General features: G+C 36.3%; 2 protein-coding genes across 2 annotated transcripts; both read left to right on the top strand.

Annotated features, from left to right (window-relative positions):
* The first annotated feature begins 315 nt into the window (after window positions 1–315).
* On the top strand, window positions 316–4,292 carry LOC149001661 (F-box protein At5g03970-like). The gene is made up of 2 exons (XM_089137129.1): window positions 316–1,493; window positions 4,169–4,292. Exons 1-2 carry the CDS (start codon window positions 316–318, stop codon window positions 4,290–4,292), a joined length of 1,302 nt encoding a protein of 433 aa, XP_088993255.1.
* A 10,850-nt stretch (window positions 4,293–15,142) lies between these two features.
* LOC149001660 (leucine-rich repeat receptor-like tyrosine-protein kinase PXC3) lies at window positions 15,143–19,490 on the top strand. The gene is made up of 2 exons (XM_089138329.1): window positions 15,143–17,883; window positions 18,071–19,490. The coding sequence occupies exons 1-2, from the start codon at window positions 15,540–15,542 to the stop codon at window positions 18,394–18,396; spliced, it is 2,670 nt and encodes an 889-aa protein (XP_088994455.1). The 5' UTR covers window positions 15,143–15,539; the 3' UTR covers window positions 18,397–19,490.
* The last annotated feature ends 5,100 nt before the right edge of the window (window positions 19,491–24,590 follow it).

Below are 24,590 nucleotides of genomic sequence, written 5' to 3'. Positions count from 1 at the left end.
ATTCAATTTAAATTAGAAGTTAATTACATGATTTAAAAGGAGTAACACCTAATAAAAACTCTAAGATATTATTTTAACCCAACACCATCGGATTGAATTTTCTGTTTTCGTCCCGGTCTTATCATTCAAGAGACCCACTATATTCAATTTTCGTAGAGTCTTTTCCATCGCCATTGTTGTTCGCAATTTTGGTAGCCCTCTATCTCAATTCCTTCTGTTTCCATCTCGATCTTCCCGTTCCAGATCAAACCATCACGAATAAACTTTGATTTCGGGTTCGATTTGATCCTCTCGTTCCAGACAGACCAGATGAACATGGACGGTGATGTCTCAGCAAATTTAGGATATGAAGATTGCAACGATGATATTCTTATGGAGGTTCTGATTCGGTTGCCAGTCAAATCAATTTTCAGATGCAAGTGTGTATCAAAGAGGTGGCACAAAATTATCTCAGACCCGCATTTCCGCAGCATCATTCTAACCAGGTGCCTTAACCCTAACACCAATTTATTTGGTTTATTTGAAACCCCAGTCAATAATAGACGTTTCTGGAGATTCATGCCTTTATCAACACCAAAGGAGGAGGATGCCAACAACGGTACGGCATCTTTGTCTAAGAGAGAAGTTTTTTACGACTTCTCCAAATACTTGATCTGTTATTCGAATGGCCTTTTTCTCTGTGTCAGACGCAACGGTAAAACCGACTGTTACACCTATTACATCTTCAATCCTCTTTCCGTGACTTATTACCGACTTCCACTTTCCCTGAAGCAAAAGCAACACAGATCTTTGCAATCGTGCATAGGACTGGTAACCACTGATACCTACAAAGTGGTTCGTGTGGAGCCTGCATATAACAGTGATGGGGGTCTTCTTCCTAATATCGTTGAGATTGAGACATTTTCTTCTGAAACCGGAGAATGGGATTTATCATCTGTGACCGTGAGCCTTGAGATCTATAGCAAATTGTTAGATTTTCAGCTGTCGTTTCTAAAGGTCATCGTCATAAAAGGGATTATCTACTGGATGGATAGACATCCAGATCCAATGGAGTGCATCATCACATATAATGTTTGCAATGGTGGATTCAAGATGATTAAAGTTCCTTCTCATATCCGTGCCACCACCTTCTCTGGGCGCTTAGGAGAGTCTTCTGACGGTCAACTTCATATGGCAGTGTTGGATGAACATTCATTGCAGATCAATATATGGGTTTTTCAGTCCAACTGTTGCGAATGGTCAAAGAAAAGTAGCATGAAAATACTTGAAGCCAAGAATGATTCTGCTACTCTGTTTGGCTTCCATCCTTATAATCCAGACGCTCTATTCGTCGAATCTGGGGGTTTCATCCATGTTTATCACCTCAACACTGACCATACCACTCCCAGAAAAATAGAGCTAGTGGGTCATATCCCTGAGATTAACTTCAACTGCATGAATAATCTACTACCACTGCAGTTGAATAGTCTACAACCATTTGTCCTCCCACCTTGGTACGTCTCTCCTTTACCATTGCCTGAAACTACTGGAGAGCTACATATAGAAATGCTTCGACCCTGTATTATGTGGATCCGCCCTAGGTTTAGGTCCAGTGGTTTTTTTGAGGTTGGTTCCTGCAAATTTTCACACTCTTGTTGCCGTTCGAGATTATACTGAAGCTGTTAGAAGTTGTATTTGCACATTCTAAAGGAGAGAAAGAAACATTGTTTGGATATATTTTTTTGAGATAATTATTATTGCCCTATTATACTTTGGTTTTATTACTAATCAAACCTCTTTCTTTATGAAATTATTGTTGCCCCCTCACTTCTAACGGTGTTAAGTGGTTGTTAACATCAAATATGTAATGTCTATTTTGCCCTTTATTAAAATTAAGAAGTTAAAAAATATGACATTACCCTCATTTTTAGAAATTATATTGAATGTCAATTTTATCCTTAAAATCTTATATTCTACAATAAATTTTAGTTTTGGTGGGACCACACACTTTGTACAATGGTTAGCATATATTAGGAGATTTTCAATTTTCAACTTTGAATTACATTTGATATTTCCTAATATTTTAGTTTCTATTTTAAGTTTTATTTAGTCACATATTTCCTTTATTCGGCGAATTCTTTTTAGAAAAGAAAAATTAAGTGTTTTCTTTATCCGGTAGTTTCTTTTTAGAAAATAAAATTTAATTTAAAGTTAATTTCTCTCCATAGTTAATTAAGTATAGTATTATAACTTAACGGAAGGGGGCATTAGTAATTTTAGACAAAGTTAAAGGTTGGATTAGCAATTTTAAAAAGTAGAAGGGATAAAGTAGTAATAAAATCAGAGTACAAGGGGGCAACAGTAATTATCCCTATATTTTTTTAAGTATTTTTTTGAAGAGATTTTTTTTGATGTTAGTGATATCCTTAAGCTTGATTCAAAACTTGGGAAGTTGTGATATTCTGTAATCCCATTATTCATCATATAGTGGAAATTTTGGCTTCGTGGATTTTTTGTTCGATTTGAAGGATTTTTCACATTAAAATTGCCGTGTCCTTGTAGTTATACTTTGTTTGCTTGCTTTTATTTTATAGTTTCTATATTGTTATTTCTTAGTATATTGTCTTGGATCCGTGCATGGATGAGAAATATTTGATTTGCAACACAGTGATCAAGCTTCTTCCCCTTGCCATAATTCTTTCTTTAATTTCAGATTGATTGCTGTAATGGATCATCTTCATTCAAATTCCAAATCATAATTTAGAAGGTTGAATTCAGTTTGCAATTAATCCTAACTGCAATCTCGTTCCTGCATAAGAGGACGAAATCCAAGCCAACTCTATCTTATACTCCGGTTATAAATACTGTTTACAATTTTTATAAGTATTCAACTCCTAATTCCAAAATAGAGTTTATTAGGGTGAATCCAGTTCTCAATCCTCATTCTTGCATAATAGGAAGATATCCAAACCAACTCAATCTTACACTCAGGTTGTAACTACTTTCTAAAGTTTTTATGAATATACAACTCCTATTGGTTTCAAAGGTAAGAAAAAAGCCATCTCAAATATTGATCCAAATTCTCAGCATCCGGGCGTCCGACCACTGGTTGCCCTGCCTTTGGTACTTAGGAAGGCCTGGGCATCCAAACACTAGATGCCATTTCTGTGGTGTGATATGGTATCTAGTGGCTAGGCGCAAAGGATCTCAATTCCTCAAATCAACTTGTACATGATTCAATCCTCACCGAGCTAGAGATATTTATTATATTTCCGTTCTAATTACATTTATATTCCCCGTGTGGATAAAAAAATTACATTCACACCTCTTGGAATTCATTCTATTACAACGTTTACTTGTGCCTAACACCTTTGATTTTAAGTATAAAAATGTATATTTACCCTTGTGAATTTAAACAAATTAAATATATAAAAGTCTAATCAACTTTTAGGGTGAATCGAATTCTTAGGAAATTGTTTTGAAAAAGATATATAATATATACTTTTTTTTTGGTAGATGTGATGATAAAGGATTTGAGGGATAATTAAACAAAATCCCCTTTGTACTTAGCTTAATTACTACTTTATTCGTTATACTTTGTTAAATTAATATAATCTTAGACTTTACTTGAAATTACAGATCGTCTGCCGTTAAGCTCCTTAATTAACTAGTGATGTAACATTTTTCTACTTTTCAAAAACTCCAAAATAACCCTAACGTTTATTAATATTTAGGGACAGTTACTAGTGCCCACTTATACAGTAGCTTGATTATTGATTGAATTATGTCCTTCACGAAATCACTATTGCCTCTAATTCTAACAATTTCCAAATGTTGAAATGGTTAGGTGTGCAATGTTCATGAAAGAATTCTGATATTTGGTTTTGAATGCTCAAGACTTCACATTAGCTTGAGTATTGTATTTATAGTGTAATCAATTACATGAATAGGAAGTTGAGATATACAGGAAAACAAACTTAAACAGAATACCAACTCTTAAGTAACCAAGTGAAATATAATTTAAACTCTAAACTAAAGAATTTGTCTCTCACTCAAACTTTGGTTTCCCTGCAAACTATGGGGTGGTAGCCACAACAGTTTGGAGCGTAGCTGGAGAAAAGTTGTTGTAGGTAGACCTTTGGTATAAAAATAAAAAAAAAAGGTGATACGCCCACGTTGTTGATGGTAGTGTTGCTGCAGCAGAGAAGATTGTTGTTGTTGTTGTTGTTGTTGTAGCTAGTGGTGTTGTGGTTTTGGCTGCAGAATCAGTTGTGGTTGTGGCTGCAAAGTTTGTTATTGTTGTGGCTGCATAATCGGTTGTGGTTGTGGCTACATTGTCTATTGTGGTTGTGGCTGCAGAATTGGTTGTGGTTGTGACTACATAGTATGTAGTGGTTGTGGCTGCATTGTTTGTTGTGGTTGTGGTTGTGGTTGCTGCAGAGTCTATTGCATAAACCAATTGTGCTCTGTTGTGGTTGTGGTTGTCTTATATATTGACTAGGCATATTTTAACATTATAATAATAAAAAGTCTAAACATTAACATCAATTTATATTTGTTAGTCACTTAACTATATAATATGTTTATAATAGATCAATATTTTTATATGTCAGATGGTTCAAATTTAACTGTAGGTTGTATTCAAAATCAATAAGAAGTTAGATTATGCATATCAATTATATATGATTCAAGTTTGATTAAGAACAAGGACATGGACAGGATCAATGCCAATCAAGGTTAGGACCAGGGCCAATCAAGGTTAGGACCAAGGCCAATCAAAGTCAGGGTCAGGGCAAACCCATCCCAACCTAGCCCAATTAGGGACAATTAGGGCCGGAATGAGCTTGGCTTGGCCCTATAGGACTTAGGGTAAGGGACAAGAATTCTAGGCCCTGAATTAGGGCCAGGGCTGGAATGAACGTAATTAAAACATATGAGATTGTGATTGGGATTGAAAAGCCCGGCCTAGCTTGCCTAGCCCTGTAATCATAAAATGAAGAGGTCCTGAGTAAGAGAACCAGAAAAGAGCAAAGTAGAGTTAGTTACAAACAAAGGGGGGATATCCCAGCACACCCTAAACAATTGAAACAGACGTGCCCCATGGGCTAAGTAGTTTGCAAAGCTATTAAGATGCCTAGGAACAAACTTGAAATAAACATTAGTAAATCTGGTAGCAAAGAGTTTAATCTCACATAAAATACCCATACATAACCAATATAAAGAAATAGAAAAATCCTGTAAAGCTAGAATCGCAAACTGACAATCCGAATGTACTTGGATTGCAAAAACTCTTAGAGAAGATGCTAGAAGAAGGCCATGGCTTCCAATTCCATCAACAAAACCTATTAGGTTAAGCTAAATTTATACTGTGTATCTAGGAAAATACCTGCTGAATCCCAGAGTAAGCAGCCTCTCCCTCCTGAAAAAGAAGTTTACTCCCAATAACCATCAACACACAATTGAAAGAGGCTTGTGCCATCCTCGATTTCCAGATTTGCTGCAAGATAACTCAATTCCAAATGAGTGACAGTACAAACATGGAGTTGGATATCTGCAATCAAAGAGTGCCTGGTACGAATGACTGAAGGCTTCATTTGCTTGAATAAGCAGCATTTTTAGACTTCCAAATACACGAAATCATTGCACTCCAAATTTGATCCATTATATACTTATCATCTACATCCTTAAAGAGATGGGCAATCAAATCTATCCAATCAAATAGTGAGTCACCTAAAAAGTTCTGTGTCAACTCGAAGGGCGACAAACGCAACACTCCTTAGCGTTACCAAAATTTAAAAGAGTACATTAGTAGTTGTTGAGAAGTAAAAGGAGAAATAGAGAAATTGAAAATAAGTAAGAAGTTAGGATTCTTGACAGACAGAACTCTTTTTTTTTTTTTTTTTTTTTTTTTTGGGTGAGTGATGGAAATAGAATTTGAGACTTGAGAGAAGTTAGGACCAAGGTTCGAAATGTCACTGAATTTTGGCATGTACGTGGTTGTCGACACCATCCGACACGGCGAAATGTCAGCAACATTTCGCCAAAATTTGGTTGGTGTCGGTGAAAATTCGACCGTTGGTTTCAGGGGTATTTAGGGTCATTTTAGCTTGAATTTTGTTGATTAGCCTAATTTGAGGCCAACAAACATAGTAGGAGCGTTAATTTAACTTTAAACATCATATAATCTAATGTTCTTGATTGGCACATGCTCGATTGTATGTGGGAAAAATTGGAAGTCTGAAAAACTCATATATACCTATGTAAACATGCAAAGAGAACACAAGTACACAACTTATCACATCCACCCAGCTAGTATCTATCCACCCGAATGCCCGAGAGAGTGATCCACAGTCACTAGATCTAGGTCTCAGACAATCATATACCATCCACACAATAGACCAATCATGAGTAAGAATAAATCAAAATCAACATATATATGTTTATATATAAAGAGAAATATCAAATAAACAAGGATCTCAGAGGGATCTGAAAACCGTATCAGTGTGCGGAAGTGATGCTGAAACTAAAATAATCGGTCTGAAAAGAAAATCGAGTCGAACTCCTAAGTTACATCAGGTAAGTTTCCTTAATTAAATGGTAAATATGAATCTCAAAAGTTTCAGTATCGTGAAAAGTATCAATCAACTCATGGGTCGTTCCAATTCTGGTATGCACAGTTGTGACAACAAGTACTTGTTGCCATGTATATTGTAATCCCTGTAATTTGGTACATTGTACAGATAGGTCGCCAACAATTTGTGATCTTGTTACGCGGCATCAGAATCAACACTAAGGTCTAAAGCAACAAATCCCCAAGGAGGGAGCTCAAAAGAACTCAACAAGTAGATCACAGACATATAAACATAAATCGCAGCATAAGTTGAAGATATCATTTAATGTAATATGGTATGAATTGTAATGCAGTAATACTATTATACTCTAATTTATGCAAGTCTATCTCTATTTTGTAGACACACACTATGTTGAAGATAATAATAATTGAAGAAAGCAATAGAGAAGAAGAGAGAGAGAGAGAGAGACGTTGAGGAGAGAGAGAGAGAGAGAGTTTGAGTGTGCGTATGAAAGAGCTCAGAAAATAATAATCACATTAATTTACAATGAATTAGTACATAGCTTTATATAGAAACAGAGTCCCTCTTCATAGTGTTCTTGGAGTCCTTCTCTGTATAGTTCTAGGAGTCTTGTCGCTGTGGTGCTAGGACTCTAGTGTTTTAGATTACATAAAATATTGATTATGAATTTGTACCAATCAGTATCTCCTTTGGGTTGCCTAGTGTCTTTGTGAGTACCAACTGTAGAGTTCTTCTTGTATGTAGTAACTGGTGTTTGATCAGCTGTGGGACTTCTAACATCAATGGAACTCTTGGAAGTTTGATGAGCTGTGGTATTTCTGACAGCAGTAGAACTCTTGGAAATTTGATCAGTTGTGGAACTTCTAACAGTAGTGGAATTCTTGGAAGCAATCCTAGCCGTATATGCTTGAGATGGAGGGGTGGCTAGGATGTTGGTTGATTTTCCAGATATATTTTTAATACATTAAGATATGACACTAGCTTTCTCTAGATAAGTCTCGTCACTCTGTCTCACGAGTTGGTTACTGGTCTTGAGACCTGGTTAATGGGTAATCATTGATGAGGACCCACTAGCACTTATGCTTGAGTTTAGTATACATTGTCTCTGAAATGGTACTTTGTGGGAAAAATCTTCATATCTAAATGCATCAGTGCCCTAACTATATCCAAAGCATTGAGTGTGGCTTGGAAGCTTTCTTATGATCTTGAAGTGCAACAATCAGTTCTCATCTTTTTGTTCTTCAACTTAAGAGGGACATTGATTTACACGTGCTGATTTCGAAAGGGCCTTGGCTGATTAAGAATGCGTTTATCTCTTCGAAGCATTGGTCCCCTGATGTGATCCCTACTTAGATGTAGTTTAAAGAGATGGAAATTTGGGGTCACGCATATAACCTTCCACTTGATTGGCATTGTCTCCAGCCTCTAAACGCTCTGGAGGCCAAACAGCAGTGTTTAGAAATGTTAAATTAACCCATTGAAAGCAGGTTCTCTTCGTCTCCAATTGAATTCTGAATCCAATTCTGGAGTTGCTTTGTTTGAAAATTCTGAAAGGGTTATTAAACCTCAGCAGCCCACTATTATTATATGTCCAACGTACTTGCAAACAAGCACTCTCGTTGTTGAAAAGAAAGAAAGAAAGAGAGGCAATGTGCAACATTTTGGTCATAAGGAGGCTTTTAGGTTTGCTGTAGATGAATGCCAACTTATGGAGTTGAGGTTTACTGGGCCACAATTTTCATGGTCGAATGAACGGAGAGGGAGGGCTTTGATTCAGGAAAGTATAGATAAGGCATTGTGTAAGGCAAAGTTCTTGAATATGCTCAGTAAGGTAGCTGTACATGGAATTGATCATAGATTTCTGTCACTTTTCAGAATTTTAAGAATAGATCTTCCTTAGCTCAATTTGATGCTAAGTGGATCAGTCATTGTGAGTTACCACAGCATGAGAAGAGGGCGTCTTAACTCTTAGAGGACCATCAGCTCAACACAAATATTGTGGCACATTTTCATAACAAATACATCTTCTCGTTATAATTTTGATTTGGCCTTAGAGTTTGCTAACCCATTGGTTGGTGAACAGGAAAATGCTAAGCTATGTGCACATTTTACAGATGATAAAATTACCAAAGGTCATGTTCAAAATGGGTGCTTATAAGGCTCCTGGACTTGATGGTCTTCCTGCCAAGTTCTATAAGCCCTTGGGATATAGTGGGCACTAAGTTTCTAAATGGGTTGAAGCATTTCTTTACTGATGGTTTTAAAGTTGAGCTTCAATATAAATGCACAGCATGTGCTGGCGACGGTCAATGATCTCAACTGTCCATTTCGGTTGAGCTTTAATATAAAACCGATGAAATCGATTGTTGTATTCATCGAGAATTGTTAAAGATTTCGATCTCCACCTTTTGACAATTTTTATGAACGTACCGTCCCCATCGGTTTCAGTAAAAACCCATTTGAGTTAGCAAATCAACTTTGACATGATCCTATGGTCAAGAGCCTACAGCTACTTGTAAATGCAGGGTTGGTAGAGTGGTAAGATCCATACTTCTCAGTGGAGAGGTCATGGGTTCGACCCTTGCGGACGACAAAGCTCCCTCTGAGGATGTAATCGAGGTGCGCGCAAGCTTGGCCCGGATGAACCTCAGACACCCAAAAAAAATATAAACCTTTACGCTTCCTTGGAAGCACTAATTAATAAGAAGGTTAACAACTCAACGGTGTGATATAAATCCAATTTCATATCTAAAAGATTTCATTATTTTTAACGGGGTATTGAGATTTGGATGTATTATATATAATATTACCTTCTTTTGATTCTTATTCAATCGAGATGATGAAAAATGCCTTGTGTGATTTTTATATATGCACACACACCAAGCACCTTGAAAATTACAGCTTCCTTGTAAAGTTGGAAATGCCAATGACTAAAGACTTTTTTTTTCTTCTAAAAATTCACCAAAGACTTGGAAGTACAATGGACAGAATAGACTTCCATTAGGCTGAGTTTGTTTGCAAAGGCGGGGTGAAAAAAAAAGGGGTGGAAAAAAAATATGTGGGTCCCATGTGTAGTGGGCCGGGTAAAAGAGAAAGAAATGAAATAAAAGGAATTTGTAGAAAAGTGAGAGTGGTGGGTCTTATTTTTTACTTTTTCAAACTTTATTACAAAATCTCACAGATTTGTGAGGCTTTAAAAAGCCTTGGGGTGGGAAAGTTGGGTTGTCATGTCACTAGTGTCTCTCACTTTCCCTCCGCAAGCAACCAAACAATACATATACTTTTAGGAAAAGTATGAAAAGTAAAAAAAATTTGTTTTTTTCAAAAATTTTTCCACCCACCTTTATTCTAGCAAACAAACGCAGCCTTACCCTAGGTTTAGTGGAAAAGAAATATAATTGTTTTTATAATAAAAAAAATAAAGTTTTTTGTAGTGGGTTTATAATTCTTGATTGTATAAATAGGGCTAATTGCACACTCACTTTACACTTTTAATAAAATTATAAGTTATCCACTATTAATTTTGTTGTTAGTTTAAAACTAAAATAATCATTTTATTTATAATGAACTGATAAATATAATTTTTGTCTTTTATATTTAAAGATTTTAAATTCCTAAATTTACAAAAGAAGAACCTAATTTTCAAAGATAATGGCTTTAGTTGTTGAATCTATGATGGGCAGCTTCCTCCATCACTATCTCCTTCTCCGGTAGTGATTCTCCTTTTGGTTTCTGTTCCTCAACCAGCTCAAGATCTTGGATCGGATTGGTATTTAAGTACTCGAAACTTGAAAGTCTAACATTACTTAAAGAATCATGCTTCAAAAATCCTGTGTTTTTCATAATTAGTGGCGGTTTTTATAAAACCACTACTAAATATACATTATTAGTGGCGGTTTATAGTCCACTAATTAAACGTCACTAATTCTGCTTTTTCTTGTAGTGGCAAGAGGACATGGATTTATTAAATTTTAGATGACATCCAATCTGTTTGTTCTAACTTTTTAAGCAGCCAAGCCTCAATAATAATAACTTACGTGCCCAATTTAAAATTGAGAAGAAGTTTTGACAAAGAAGGATTGACCCCAACACACACAAACCCCTGCCTCAACTCTGGTTTGGTTTTTGGCAATGGCAAGGAAGGAGTGGTGGTCGCCGGTAGGCAGGGGCGATGATGGAGTTTCTGGTAAGATAAAGAATGAAAATGCCAAAGGAACAAAATGAGAGGGAAATTTAATTGAGAGTATTTTGTTTTTTTTTACACCTAAAAGGGTATATGAGTTATTTTATCAATAAATTTAACTATTAAAGTGTTAATCATTAAGGGTGAATAGCTTGCAATTTTACAAAACTATGAAAGTGGGCGCCATGCAATTTAACCCACTTAAGTAGGCAGTCAATAATTATAGCGCCATACTTAAGTGGGTACTTGCAAAAAACTCAAAGAAATAAGAAAATTACAATTATACCATGAAGTAACTTACATTGTTCATGTATAGACCTGTAAACAGATCGGATTCGGCTCGGATACACCAGTATTCGAATTTGAATCCAATTAAGAAATTTAGAGAAGACATCTGAATTCGAATCCTGAACTTTATCGGATATCTAATAATAATCCGATCTGATAAACTATCCGATTGGTGATTGTCATTTTATTTTACTTTTTATTTCCAATTTACAATTCCAATTTCCGATTACTAGTTTCCAAATCTGATTATCAGCCCTCTTTTAGAGAAAAATGTTTAATACTTTATTCAAACTGGATAATTTTGGATTTCGATTATCTTGGTTAATGATTACCGGTTTTTGAATCCGATTATCATCCACTTTCGAGAAAATAATGTTGAATACTTTACTCTATTTGGATAGATTTTTATCCACATATTATCTGATCCAATAAACAATTATCCAAACCCGAATCCGGTTCTTCTTAGTGGACGGATATGGATACTCTTAAGCGAATACAAATGCGAATTCAGTACCGGATTTTGACTATCCATTTACAGGTCTAATCACGTACCAATGTTATTGTAGCCAAGAAGTAAATCGAAAGAGATCCTTCTAAAGATTTGTTTACACGAGAAAGAAAAGGGGATAGGTGAGGGCCATGATCTTCCTTAGGTCCTTCCTTTTAATGGAGGGAAATCTCCCTGATCTACATCGTAATATTATTTGTTTGTTATACCAAATGTATCGACCAATATGACACTAATATCCAATTCCATGGCCCATTACCACTCCGTGGCTGGATGATTCTTTTGTTGTCCCCACGAGCTTGTCTCGGTCTTTTAATCCTTGAATGAAAAATCTTTATACCAAAAAAAAAAAAAAAATCCAGTTCCATGATATTCCAATTTCTAACCATAGAAAGTGGAAATAGAGAAGAATATAAGATACTACATATATATGCATCACCCTAAGGTGCTAGAGGGGACCTCTTATGCCTTAATTTGGTGGGACAAGCCATGATGCAAGGCCTATTATACATGTTTAACAAAGACCCAACATCTATCTCAATCAACCTCAACAATATTTTCCCATAAAGCAAAACCCATTTTGCCTTTTCTTCTATCTTTTCTAGAGTGCCATGACTTTGCTAGAATGAAGAATCACCAAAAGTTGGCTTCCATCACCATCAACCAACCACATGCTATTCATTTGAGCTGGAGGAGAAGAGAGAATACTGAATTCTTCTTCATTAGCCCATGACCTAATTTGGCTAAGCATGAAATCAAGCTAAAGCTTTCTTAGAACGTAAATCACGCTGCTTTCTAATGGGTTTAAATTAATACTGCTAATTAGTAATTACAACTAATAATTGCATGAGTTCTTTTGATTAAGGTTGTAAGTAGAAAGAAAGAAGTTGCATTCATGTGGTCCAATGGAAAAAGGTTATCTTTTTAATCTTGGGTTTAGGTTTTCATAGTTTAAACCAAAAGCAGAAGCCAAGGGGTCTATCATCTATGATGCAGTTTATTGCCTTTCCACCAAATTTATGAAGGAAAAAACAGATTATGTTCTCCCCTAATGTTTGCTTTTTATCACATTATACATATAGAGGTCAGCCTTCTACTTTCCAACGAGTGTGTCCCCACATGTCTAATAGATGCCACAACTTTCATCAAATTTCTAATTGAGCTGGTTTGGTTTTAGGCTAAATTTGTTTGCAAAGGTGGGGTGGGAAAAAAAATATGTGGGTCCCATGTGTAGTAGGGAGAGGGAGAAGGAAATGAAAGGAAAGGGTTTTGTGAAAAAGTGATAGTGGTGGGTTCTACTTTTATTTTCCTAATTTTTCCACAAAATCCCACCAAATATGTGGTGTTTTAAAATGACTTGGGGTGGGAAAGTTTGACTGCCACATCACCAGATAATTTTACTTTCCCACCACCTTAGGGCCTGTTTGGTTATATGAGTCTGGAGATTTCAAATATTTAGAGATTTCAAATTTATAGATTTCAAATCTATGGAGTCATAATTTATAAAATTAAATGTTTGGTTGTGGAATGAAATCTATGGATTCATCCTAACTTTTCTTTTGACCGACGCGATTTTTGTGAATGCGCACATATTTTTTGGGATCTCTGGATTTCACACGTTACCAAAAATCTCTGAAAAAAGTAAAAAAGGGGACCCACCACTAATCGAGACTTTTCCAACAAAACCCATTCCTTTTCTTGAATCTGAGATTCTCCCATCTCTACCCTCACGTAACAAATGGGGCCTTAAGCAATCAAACAATCACAGTCGTTTCACCCCACTTGTGCAAACAACCACAAAAAACTTAGGGGGGTAAAATGGCTGGGGGTAGGAGGATTTTTTTTTAAATATTTTCACGTGGGGAGCCCACCGTTTCTTTGGTTCAAGGAAAACTTGTCGTCGGGGTGATGATCCGGATTCCAAACAACCTTTATTCAATTTTGGGATTTAAGGAAAAAATAAAAAATTTACACATTTTTGAAAAAAATTTCCACCCATTTTTTCTCACCCAACCTTTATTCCAGCAAACAAATGAATATATGGATCTTTGACTGCTTACAATTTCACACTTATTTTGTTTAGGGTTCTAAGAATTGGGTGAGAGTAAACTTGGCTAATACAAGAATATATAGATTGGCCCATAAAGATATTAAGAAAAGCACATCAATTTAACTCTAGATGCATTTGGTAACATTCACGGAAAATAATTTTGGCATTCTTAATAGAAGAATGGGTGTTTTCCACCATATAGACATCTTCACTTGTTTTTCAAGATAGAGATTGGAACATAAAATAATAACACTAAGAATGTTGTATCAATGCTTCTTGAAAGTAAATATATATAATCTCCCGACAAACAAAATTTTCTCAGAGTAAGAATTTATAGAAAATTTTCTTCCCCCTCTCGTCTCTTTTTGTGCGAAAGCCTTCAATACTTGATTTGCCATTTTTTATGCAGAAACACAAATGCTTCTTGATATGATTATAATCTTATACCATAATTCTTATCATATAGAATGCTTCCACAAGATCAACAAACAATTATTGAAACATATTAGATTACCCAAAGCCATTGAATTTATCTTGAATTTAGGAATTACTGTGAAAAGTTTGGGTTGGTGGCCGGCCCACAAAACACTTTATAAAGCATCAGTGGTTTCAGCTGGGATGGGCCAAGGCACTTGAATATCATATATTTAGTGCTGTTCTTCCAGTATTTAACCATGGAGTAAAAATCAAAGAAGGATTAAATTCAAAGGACCCAGTGTTTTTCTTTTCCTTTTCCAGAAGCACAAACAATGAAAAAGGCAGGTCCGCCGGAGAATAAATGTTTGTTTGTAATCATGAAGTCAGAGCCTTTACTGGTTTATCATATCTAAAGGAATTTGATCTCTTTCTCTCCTTTCTAGAAATTGTCTTCTACATGCACTAGTGCTCAGTTTCACATAAAGGACAACAAGTCTCTGCCTCATCATCCAAAAGATAATTCAGTTTTCCTTCTTAAGAAAGATTGAAAGAGGAATTCTTGAATATATGGTTGATGATTAAGGTGTTTTACATAAGAGATTTAGTGGTATTGGAAGTGAACTAAAACAAAAAAGAGTTTCAAAATTTTCTGTCATAGTAAATTCTGCTACTCTTTTGTAATAAAAAACCCTGATAAATCTTATGTCTATGTAAACTTACTCTCGCTTCTTTGAATTTTCTAGTGCATTTATGAAGGGTATTCAACTTCAAAACTCGAACCAGAAACCATGGTTCAGTACATTTGTCGGATTCTAAGACATTATTTTACATGCTTTTGTTTCGTTTTTTAATGGTCCTTTTGACCGACAAACTGACCTGTGCAGCTGCAGTTTCAGCTTGTGCTTCGTTGAATCGTGAGTCATGACTGTTCCTTTCTCGTGAACGGAATTTACATTTTACAATACCCATTTCACAAATTCTTCTTTTTTCCAGAATTTGCTAACCCTCTTTCTCTCTCGTACGCAGTTAAACAGATTTCTGATGGAAAAAGACATCTGGCCCGTGAAATCGGTACCCAAAACTGTACTACTCTTTCCTCTTTCACTGTTACTTCTCTTTTATCTCCATAAAGGCTTGGTTGTGCAATCATGGATGCTCCGTGAAGCAGGGAACTTTCATGAATGCCCATGTTTTTCCTTGTGGGGTTCTCTGTTCTCTTGATAACTTTATGTTTGTTTTATGCTTTGAGCTTCTTGTGCTTGAAACAAGTAAACAACCACATTCCGCATTTGAAGCTGTCCTGTCATTTGAATGCCTTGGTTAATTTCATTTGTTAGGTTTTAGAACGAATCCAGCATTGTTTATAGATTTTGTTACATGGGTTCTTCTCAGAACCTCTGGTTGTTTGATTAAGTGGGTAGGAGGAGTTTTGGAGAGGAAGATGCTCTGTTTTATTTGATTTGCCTTGTATTCTCTTCAAAAACTTGCAGAAAAAAGAAAGAAGGAAAGAGAACACATCAAATGGATTTGCTCTGCTGGTTTTCTCTTTCTCTGGTCGGCTTCTTCTTGTACAGAACCCACCTGGTTATGGCTCAACATGATGATCGATCTACAATGTTGGCTCTCAAGAAGGAGCTTGGAGTCCCTAACTGGAGTGCCAACGACACTGATTTCTGTTCTTGGACAGGCGTTAAGTGCAGCTCCAACTTGTCTATGGTAGAAAAGCTTGACATATCTCACCAAGAGCTTCAAGGTAATGTAACATCAGTTTCTGAGCTCAAAGCCTTGAAATGGCTTGACCTTTCTTTCAATAATTTTCGTGGGCCTATCCCACCAGCTTTTGGGAATCTATCGGAGCTTTTGTTTCTTGATTTATCCTGGAATAAATTTGAGAGCTTCATCCCTTCAGAGTTGGGTAATGTTAGAAACCTTAGATCATTAAACCTCTCTTATAATGAGCTTACTGGAAGAATTCCTGATGAACTTCAGGGTCTAGAATATATACAGAACCTTCAAATTTCTGGGAATAGGTTGAATGGGTCAATTCCGGACTGGGTGGGCAATTTATCCAATCTGAGACAATTCACTGCCTACGAGAATGAATTAAGTGGCAACATTCCTGAAAATTTAGGCTCTACTTCTGATCTTCAGCTGTTGAACCTTCACTCCAACCAGCTAGAAGGGCATATACCAAAGAGCATTTTCACTTCAGGGAAACTGCAGTTTTTGGTCCTTACCATGAATAAGTTGACTGGCAATCTACCTGAGTCCGTCGGAATTTGCAGAGACCTTTCGAGTATCCGTATTGGAAACAACATGCTTATAGGAAGCATTCCTAAATCCATAGGCAATCTCAGCAGTCTTACATACTTAGAAGCAGATAACAATAATCTTACTGGAGAGTTTGTGGTACAATTGTCTCAATGTTCCAACCTCACCCTACTGAATTTAGCATTTAATGGGCTTATAGGAACAATTCCTCAAGAGCTTGGGAAGCTTGTCAACTTGCAGGAATTGATTGTTTCTGGTAATAGACTCTATGGAGAAATCCCAAGGTCCATTATTTGGTGCAGGAACCTTAACAAGCTCGATCTAAGTAACAACAGATTCAATGGCACCATACCAGAGGACCTCTGCAGTGCTCCTAGATTGCAATTCCTGCTTCTTAGTCAGAATTCATTAAGAGGTGAGATACCTCACGAGATTGGCAATTGTGCTAAGCTGCTTCAGTTGGAAATGGGCAGTAACAACTTGACTGGCACTATTCCTCCTGAGATAGGGCGGATCAAGAATTTGCAGATAGCACTGAATCTGAGCTTCAATCATCTTCATGGACCACTACCCTCTGAACTTGGGAAACTCGACAAGCTGGTTTCATTAGATTTCTCTAACAATCATCTTTCTGGAGGCATTCCACCAGCATTCAGGGGCATGATGAGCTTGATAGAGGTAAATTTCTCCAATAATATGTTGACTGGTCAAGTACCCATCTTTGGGCCGTTCCAAAAGAGCACCAAGTCAAGCTTTACAGGGAATAAAGGACTATGTGGAGAGCCACTGAGCTATTTGTGTGGAAATTCTTATGGTTCTGACCATGAGGGTTACCATCACAGGGTTTCATATAGGATATTACTGGCTGTTATTGGTTCGGGTTTGGCAGTTTTCATATCAGTAACAGTTGTTGTTGTTCTGTTTATGATGAGGGAGAAGCAAGAAAAAGCATCCATGGATGCAGACGTTGTGGAAGATGGAGCTACTAACCCACCAGTGATAATAGCAGGGAATGTCTTTGTTGAGAATCTTAGGCAAGCAATAGATTTCGATGCTGCTGTGAAAGCAACATTGAAGGAGTCCAATAAGCTCAGCACTGGGACATTCAGCACTGTTTATAAGGCAATTATGCCTTCTGGTATGATTCTATCAGTGAAGAGGTTGAAATCCATGGATAGAACAGTAATTCATCACCAGAGCAAGATGATCAGAGAACTTGAGAGGTTGGGGAAACTCTACCATGATAATTTGGTGAGGCCCATTGGATTCATAATTTATGAAGATCATGTTCTCTTGCTTCATGATTATTTTCCCAATGGAACATTAGCTCAGCTTCTTCATAACTCGACCATGAAGACTGATTATGTACCTGATTGGCCTACAAGGCTCTCCATTGCCATCGGAGTAGCAGAAGGGTTGGATTTCCTTCATCATGTAGCTATTATCCATCTTGATATCTCTTCAGGTAACATCCTTTTAGATGCCAATTCAAAGCCTTTAGTTGGGGAGATTGAGATATCAAAACTCTTGGATCCATCAAGGGGCACTGCAAGTATCAGCGCAGTGGCAGGTTCATTTGGTTACATTCCTCCAGGTACTCAAATAGTGCAATACTTGCACAATTCCATTATTTCTTTTAAAAATAAATTTTATGCTGTACTTTTGGAGAATTTCCCTTAATATCTGATTTTTCTGGAGTAATATTGTACACTTATTGCACATATATAGCTCACTTCTTTTCCATCAGACTTCTATTTATTTATTTTTATTATGTGAATCAGAATATGCATATACAATGCAAGTCACCGCACCAGGAAATGTTTATAGCTATGGAGTTGTGCTACTTGAGATCCTTACAACCCGAATACCTGTTGATGAGGCCTTTGGTGAAGGGATTGATCTGGTGAAATGGGTTCATGGAGCTCCTGCAAGAGGAGAGACCCCAGAACAGATACTTGATGCAAGGCTGAGTACGGTTTCCTTTGCATGGAGAAGAGAGATGCTTGCAGTTCTGAAGGTTGCTTTGCTCTGCACTGACAGCACACCAGCTAAACGGCCCAAAATGAAGAAGGTAGTGGAGATGCTTGAAGAAATAAAGCAAAGCTGATAGCAATTATGTCATTTTAAGCTTTCCATCTTTCTGACTCCATTCTATCGGGACTCATAACTGTGATGTATGGAGATGGAGCTTCATTTACTTCAAGAAGAGGAGAGTAGGTGAGAAGATGCATTTTCATGAAAACAATCAGAAAATATGTTTGCTTGCTCTGGTTAGTCTTTCAGATAATCCTCCTACTTGTACTAAACCATATAGGGGGTCCATGCGTGATGCCACTTGTAAATTTATCAAACTGGAAACAGAAGTTGGTAGTCTGTTAATGTCAGGAGTCCTGAAATGACAAAGAATTGCCATCCGTTTCTGTTATGAGGGCCATACTTTATCAGTAAAGTTGTTGCTTCAGCAATCAGTTCTCTCGTTGGTGATTTTTTCATGGCTTATCAAGATTCAACTCAACAAGCAGAGGGACTTCAATATTCTTGTAAGTTCTGGTTGAGCTTTGTTTCCATAATCACTATTTGTTGAATCAAAACGTCAGAGTCTTTTAACCACCGAATTTCCTAGCTGTGTGAAAGCATTATTGTGTGAGTTCTTTTTAGTTGGGGGCAGGGTGCCTCCGATATTTAGTTAATAGAAGTAAAAGGATTATAATCTAGATGGGTGAATTTAAAAGGCTTTCCCTGAGAAAAACTTAGAGTCAGCATCCTTAAATGATGGTGATCCACTAACCTGCCTGACCAAGAAAACTAATACTAATTGGTCTCTCTGATAACAGACTTGTTTGATCAAAACATGACAGAAATTAACCATTGAATCTTAATGGGTTAGTTCGGGACAGTGGATAGTATTTTCTTCTATCAAAACATTATCAATTAATATTTAATCAAGCATGTTAAACATAGATCAGACTCTCTCTAGTCTGCCTTCTTTAAACCTTGTTTCCTTAAACTATTTGTTTCATGAAGGATAGAATATACTTCTGCTTAGACGATAAAGGAATTGCAATCATTAGTCACCACTGTTTGCCAAACTCCACCTCATTTCAGGCGGAAACTTAAACCTTCTACATCTGGAACTTGAGAATTGATGATTTTCCAGTGGTTGGTAGAAAAATCTTCCAAGCTTCTTGTGCTAATTCTCTTACAACTACCAAAGGCATTTTCTGTTTTTACAGTATTTCTACAAAGTTACTCTCCTAGTGATGCTTCTAGGAGTGATTATTGATAGAAAGCTGTATATTCTGAAACATATCGTCTTTCATGAGTGACTGAAGAATCTCATAACTTTTCTGAACACTGATAAACTTGTTGGGAATCTTTAACTTGTTTTCTCTTGCATTATTTCTAGTTTGCTTTATGGATTTGATTTCAGATTAGTATGTTTCTCTCTCTCTCTCTCTCTCTCTCTCTCTCTCTCTCTCTCTCTCTCTCTCTCCCCCCCCCCTCCTTCCCCTGATATTGCTATGTTCCACATAAGTATTCCGATGTACATTGATATATTTGTAAATCATGAACATAAAATCACAGTGGGCTAGGACTTATATATACTAAATGGTGATGAGATATGTAGTTGAACTCCAAAACACTTTGGTACTTCAAGAACTTCATGATTGCTTATGTCAGTTTTGGGTATCATATCAATCTAATGCTATTACATCTAGGCATACATGATATTGATGTTTCTACTTTTGTTGTATCCTAGTTATAAGTTGTGCTTCTAGGAGGATAAATAAACAAATTCCGAAATTACTAGTGTTCACCTTGGTCTTAATGTATACTTGCTCTGTTCTCCCTCAAAAGTTTTTAAAGTTTGTCTTTGCTGTGTTCACAGTGTGCTTGGATCAGCTTGAATTTGAAAAATAAGCTGATAACGTTTCTAAATTTTTTCTTTAGTTCTTCCCTAAGTTGAAATTGTGCCCATCGAATCTATTTTATGTGTACTAATTCATATTAATTCTCAGATGAACTGAGGTCTTTATGCATTTCAAATGTTCAAAACAGCTGGAGCATTTTAACCCTGAATACCAATGGGATTTGCCTTCAGGTATTATTTTGTCTCTGGAAAGTAAGAATGTCCAAATAGGAGCCCCTTTAAACCTTCACCTGCGCTTCCTGCTCTGCATATCATCACAAGGGATGCAAACCTTATTGAAATTTCTACTGCAGGAAATTATTTCACTTGGACCAATAAACGAAAACCCTAGTATTCTCAAAGAAAAATTGGATCAAATTTTTGCTTCCCCGGATTGGATAAGCTGCTTTCCCAATCCTCGTGTTTCTAAACTTTCCGCTACTGGTTTTGATCACAATCCCATCCTTCTCGAATCCCTTGTACCGCCTGTTCATAGTTAAAAACTCTTTTACTTTAAAAATGCCTGGCTTTCTCACCCTAACTTCTTTGGATGTTCAAACTGCTTGGATGGAGAATTTTGGCACACCCTAAGCAAAAAGTTGGCTAATCTCTCCAAATTTCTTCAACTCTGGAATAAATTGGTTGTTGGTAATGTTGATAACCTTTTTCATCGGATTGTCCTTGAAATTGATTCATTGGAACAACTTCCTTGCCCCAATTGGAATTTAATCAATCAGGAAAAAAAAAAATTACTTGCATGGGCATTAGATGCAAAGGAAATGTTTTGGTTTCAAAATCGCAAGGTAAGTATATTTCTAATGGGGATAGAAATAGTAGAATCCACCATCTTTCTAGGGTCAGTTGTACCAGTCTTCTAATCCCTTGGATCTTGCTTTTGTAGAATTCCCTTTTCCCCTATTGGGAATGGACCTGAAGGTCTTCCGTCTATCCCTGATCCCCTCAAGATTAAGAATGTAGCATTTTCTCTTGGTCTTTATGAAGCCCCTGGGATTGACGGTTTTAGTGTTTTTTTTTCTTTCAAAGGCATTAGGGCTTGGTTAATGATGATGTTGTTAAATTTGTCACAACCTTTTTCTCGAAAGGCCAACTCCATTTTAGGGTGAACCATACCTTACTTTGCTTCATCCTGAAAAAGGAAGAGGCTGGAACTATGTATGACTTCAGTCCTATTAGCTTATGCAATATAACATATAAAATCATTGCAAAAATTTGGCCAAAAGATTGTGGTCTTTACTTCCCAATATCATATCACCATACCAGGGAGCCTTTGTGGCCCACAGACAATATCACCGACAACATCATTGCGGCCCATGAAAATTTTCATTTCATGAGTAAGAGTCACACTAAAACATGTTATGTTGCCTTTGAATTGGACATGTCCAAAGCTTATAATAGGACGGAATGGGGAATGATTATCAAACTCTTTCATTTCCTTGAGTTTGATAGCCATTGGTGCAGACTCACCAAAGCCCTCATCTCCTCACCTACCTTCTCTGTTAAAATCAATGGCTCCCCTATATGTGGTTTTCTAGTTCGGGAAGATTGCAAAAAGGGTGTCCTTTCAGCCCTTATACTTTTTCTCTTAATTGTGAAGGTGTTGTTTTGCTTATTAGATGGGTACAGATCTCTCAATCTTTTAAAGGTATTAAAGTGGGAAGAGGGGCTCCGAATATTTATCATATCTTTTTTGCAGATGATATTTTTCTTTCCTGCAGAGCAGAGCTTGAGGATGTCTTGGCACTTAAGGCAATACTTGAAGTATTGTTAGATTTGACAGGGCAAGAAATCAATTTTGAAAAAAGATGGGATTTGGCAAGATTGCTTACGTCTACAAGAGAGAAAAGAATTTCACTATTTCCTGAAACTTCACTACTCTCACACCTTGTTAAGTGTCACCCTATCCTTGCACTTTTATTCCTGTGTTTTCCCAAATTATTTATAGGAAAACTCAAAACCCTAATTCTCATACAATTATAATTCTATCACACTACAAGTAATTGAAACAAAATTCATTCCAATTATAAATATAGCCATATTATAATTATATAATCCTGCAAAATACAAGACACCCAAACCTGACGCTTAATTGGTCTTTTTGAATACCAATGCAGAACAACGGAAAAATATCATTATTTTTTTTATTAAAAATAACTTGGATCAAACCTTCGACATTATGCTATAAATTACATGGAACCCACATGAAAAATTACAAGTTACTCAGTGAGGTTTTGCTGGTTAAATAGTGGTAAAATTATCTAAATTTCCGTATCCCTATTAAAGTCATTTAAAATTTAAAATTCAAATTACTCAAATTCTCTCTAGGAAATGACATAATTATGTCCTTTCACTGTCTAAGTAATTTGAATTTGAATTTTAAATGATTTGTAAGGGCATTTGGGTAATTTTACCATACTATTAACAATAAAACTTAATTGTGGGTAACTTGTAATTTTATGCAAGTACCATATAATTTACTTTAGTGGATGACCACTAGTTTCACCCAAAAAATAATGCTATGTAAAAAACTCAAAATTTTATTTATGTAGACATGAACATTAATGCATTGAATCATTAATACTTACACTTGAGACTTGAGAATCATCATATTAGAAAGAGCAATTGCACTGGCACCCCAAAATGGAGGCTTTAAAGCAATGAACACCACTTTATATTTAAAAAGTATAGAAACCTCAAAATTGGATTTTCATTGGATATATTTATCTAATTTGTCACTAAAAACCTTTTAAACACTGTTTATTAAAGAAATATTAATTAAAAAATAACAGTAATTTAACTGCTTTTAGTGATAAATTTGATAAATATATCCAATAAAAATCCAATTTTAGGGTCTTTGTGCTTTTAAACACAAAGTGGGGTGTCAGTGCTTTAAGGCCTCCATTTTTGAGTGCCAGTGCAATTTACTCTTTCTATTAGAAAACCCTTTTTGGGATTCGGCTTTAACTCAATTGTGGCCCATGCATTGGTATTGAGTTGTCAATGATGTCATGAGAAATTTAGCCCTCTTTATTGGTAGCAAGAAATTTGGCCTTTTTAAACTACCGTCCCTCTGTCAGGAAGGAGAGATTGGTCTAGTTCTGACCTGATCTTTGAGTTGTGTAAATCAAATTTCTTGTTTTCGAATAAATTTTGGTTTATTCAAAAATAATAAAAATCCTTATTTTCTAAAGTATTGGGAAGGCAGCCTCTATTAGAGACATAAAGTCTTAGGAAGTCCGAATCCAGATCATCTCCCCGTCAACGACGGCTTCCCAAGCACAAAAACACAGTGGGGCCCATGGGTGAAAAAATAATTTTTATTTTTAATTTTAATTTTTTTAAAAAGTATTTTTTACCGTAGACCCCACTATTTTTGTGGTCGGGAAGCCGTCGGAGAGTACAGAGTGCTCCTTGTCGGGAGAGTTGATCCGAACTCAAGAAGTCCTTAGTTCAATCCTCTACTTTCTCCACATCCCTCTCCCCAAAAGAAATATCTCATTCCCAGGGGGCATGTGGGCCCCCAAACTCCGTGACTGTCATCAAAACTTGGCGGAAGAAAAAAAATGCCACTACATTGACGAAAGAAAATCAAAAGATTCAAAACAGTATGTATGAGAGAGAGAATGAATGAATGTACCTTTCGTTTTGTAACATCAAATCATTTAATGCTTGAATAAAAATGAAAATCTCATTTCAATGGGCTGTGGGCCCTAAGTCTTCAAAACTTTTTTTTTTTTGCAATAAGGACAAGAATTACATAATATAATAGAGAAACAGTATCCAAAACTGTTATCTTGGAAAAAAAAATCATTATATTGATGAAAGAAAATCAAAACAGTATGTATAAGACCGTAACAGTTGTTGGGGCATAATGCAATGTGGGAAGATCATCTATTGTTGGAGCAGAAAATACCGAGGATACAAGTTTATAGCTACAATTGCTAGAGGATTAGTTTTGGGAGTGAGATTGGCGATAAGAAACAATCTACGACTAGAAGGCATTATAACAGACTGGGAGCAACTCAAAGAGTACATATCAAAACCACAACAACCTTGACCTTTGGAAGCTGTTCAGGACTTAATGTTTTTAGCACCAAATATAGAGGGTATAGAGATTGTCACAACTAATAACCAAGAGTTCATAAATCTCGCTGAACCATGGGAAGGGCACAACATCAAACCATCGGTCTTATAGTTCGAACTACTTTTAATGCCAACGTATTAGCGGTATCCATTAAATATTTTGGTGCGCATTTGACAATGAGAAGAACAGCATCATGAGACGCCAAAAATACTAGGTCAGGAACTAATGCTATTAGCCAAGGTTTGTGAGGGATCTGTACAAATTCCCCAATATGTTCCCAATTAGTCTA

The sequence above is a fragment of the Hakea prostrata genome, chromosome 10 (assembly GCF_041222555.1).
Source record: "Hakea prostrata isolate BN-2017 chromosome 10, UWA_Hpros_2, whole genome shotgun sequence".
Lineage (NCBI taxonomy): Eukaryota > Viridiplantae > Streptophyta > Magnoliopsida > Proteales > Proteaceae > Hakea > Hakea prostrata.
Note: the sequence above shows the minus strand (reverse complement) of the source record. Positions and strands in the feature narration are given on the sequence as shown.

What these genes read in the sequence shown, in the direction of transcription:
- LOC149001661 (XM_089137129.1), top strand. Translation starts at nt 316, where the DNA reads ATGGACGGTGATGTCTCAGCAAATTTAGGATATGAAGATTGCAACGAT. An exon ending in CCATTTGTCCTCCCACCTTG is followed by an intron (nt 1,494 to 4,168) that starts GTACGTCTCTCC and finishes TGTTGATGGTAG; the next exon opens with TGTTGCTGCAGCAGAGAAGA.
- LOC149001660 (XM_089138329.1), top strand. Translation starts at nt 15,540, where the DNA reads ATGGATTTGCTCTGCTGGTTTTCTCTTTCTCTGGTCGGCTTCTTCTTG. An exon ending in ATTTGGTTACATTCCTCCAG is followed by an intron (nt 17,884 to 18,070) that starts GTACTCAAATAG and finishes TATGTGAATCAG; the next exon opens with AATATGCATATACAATGCAA.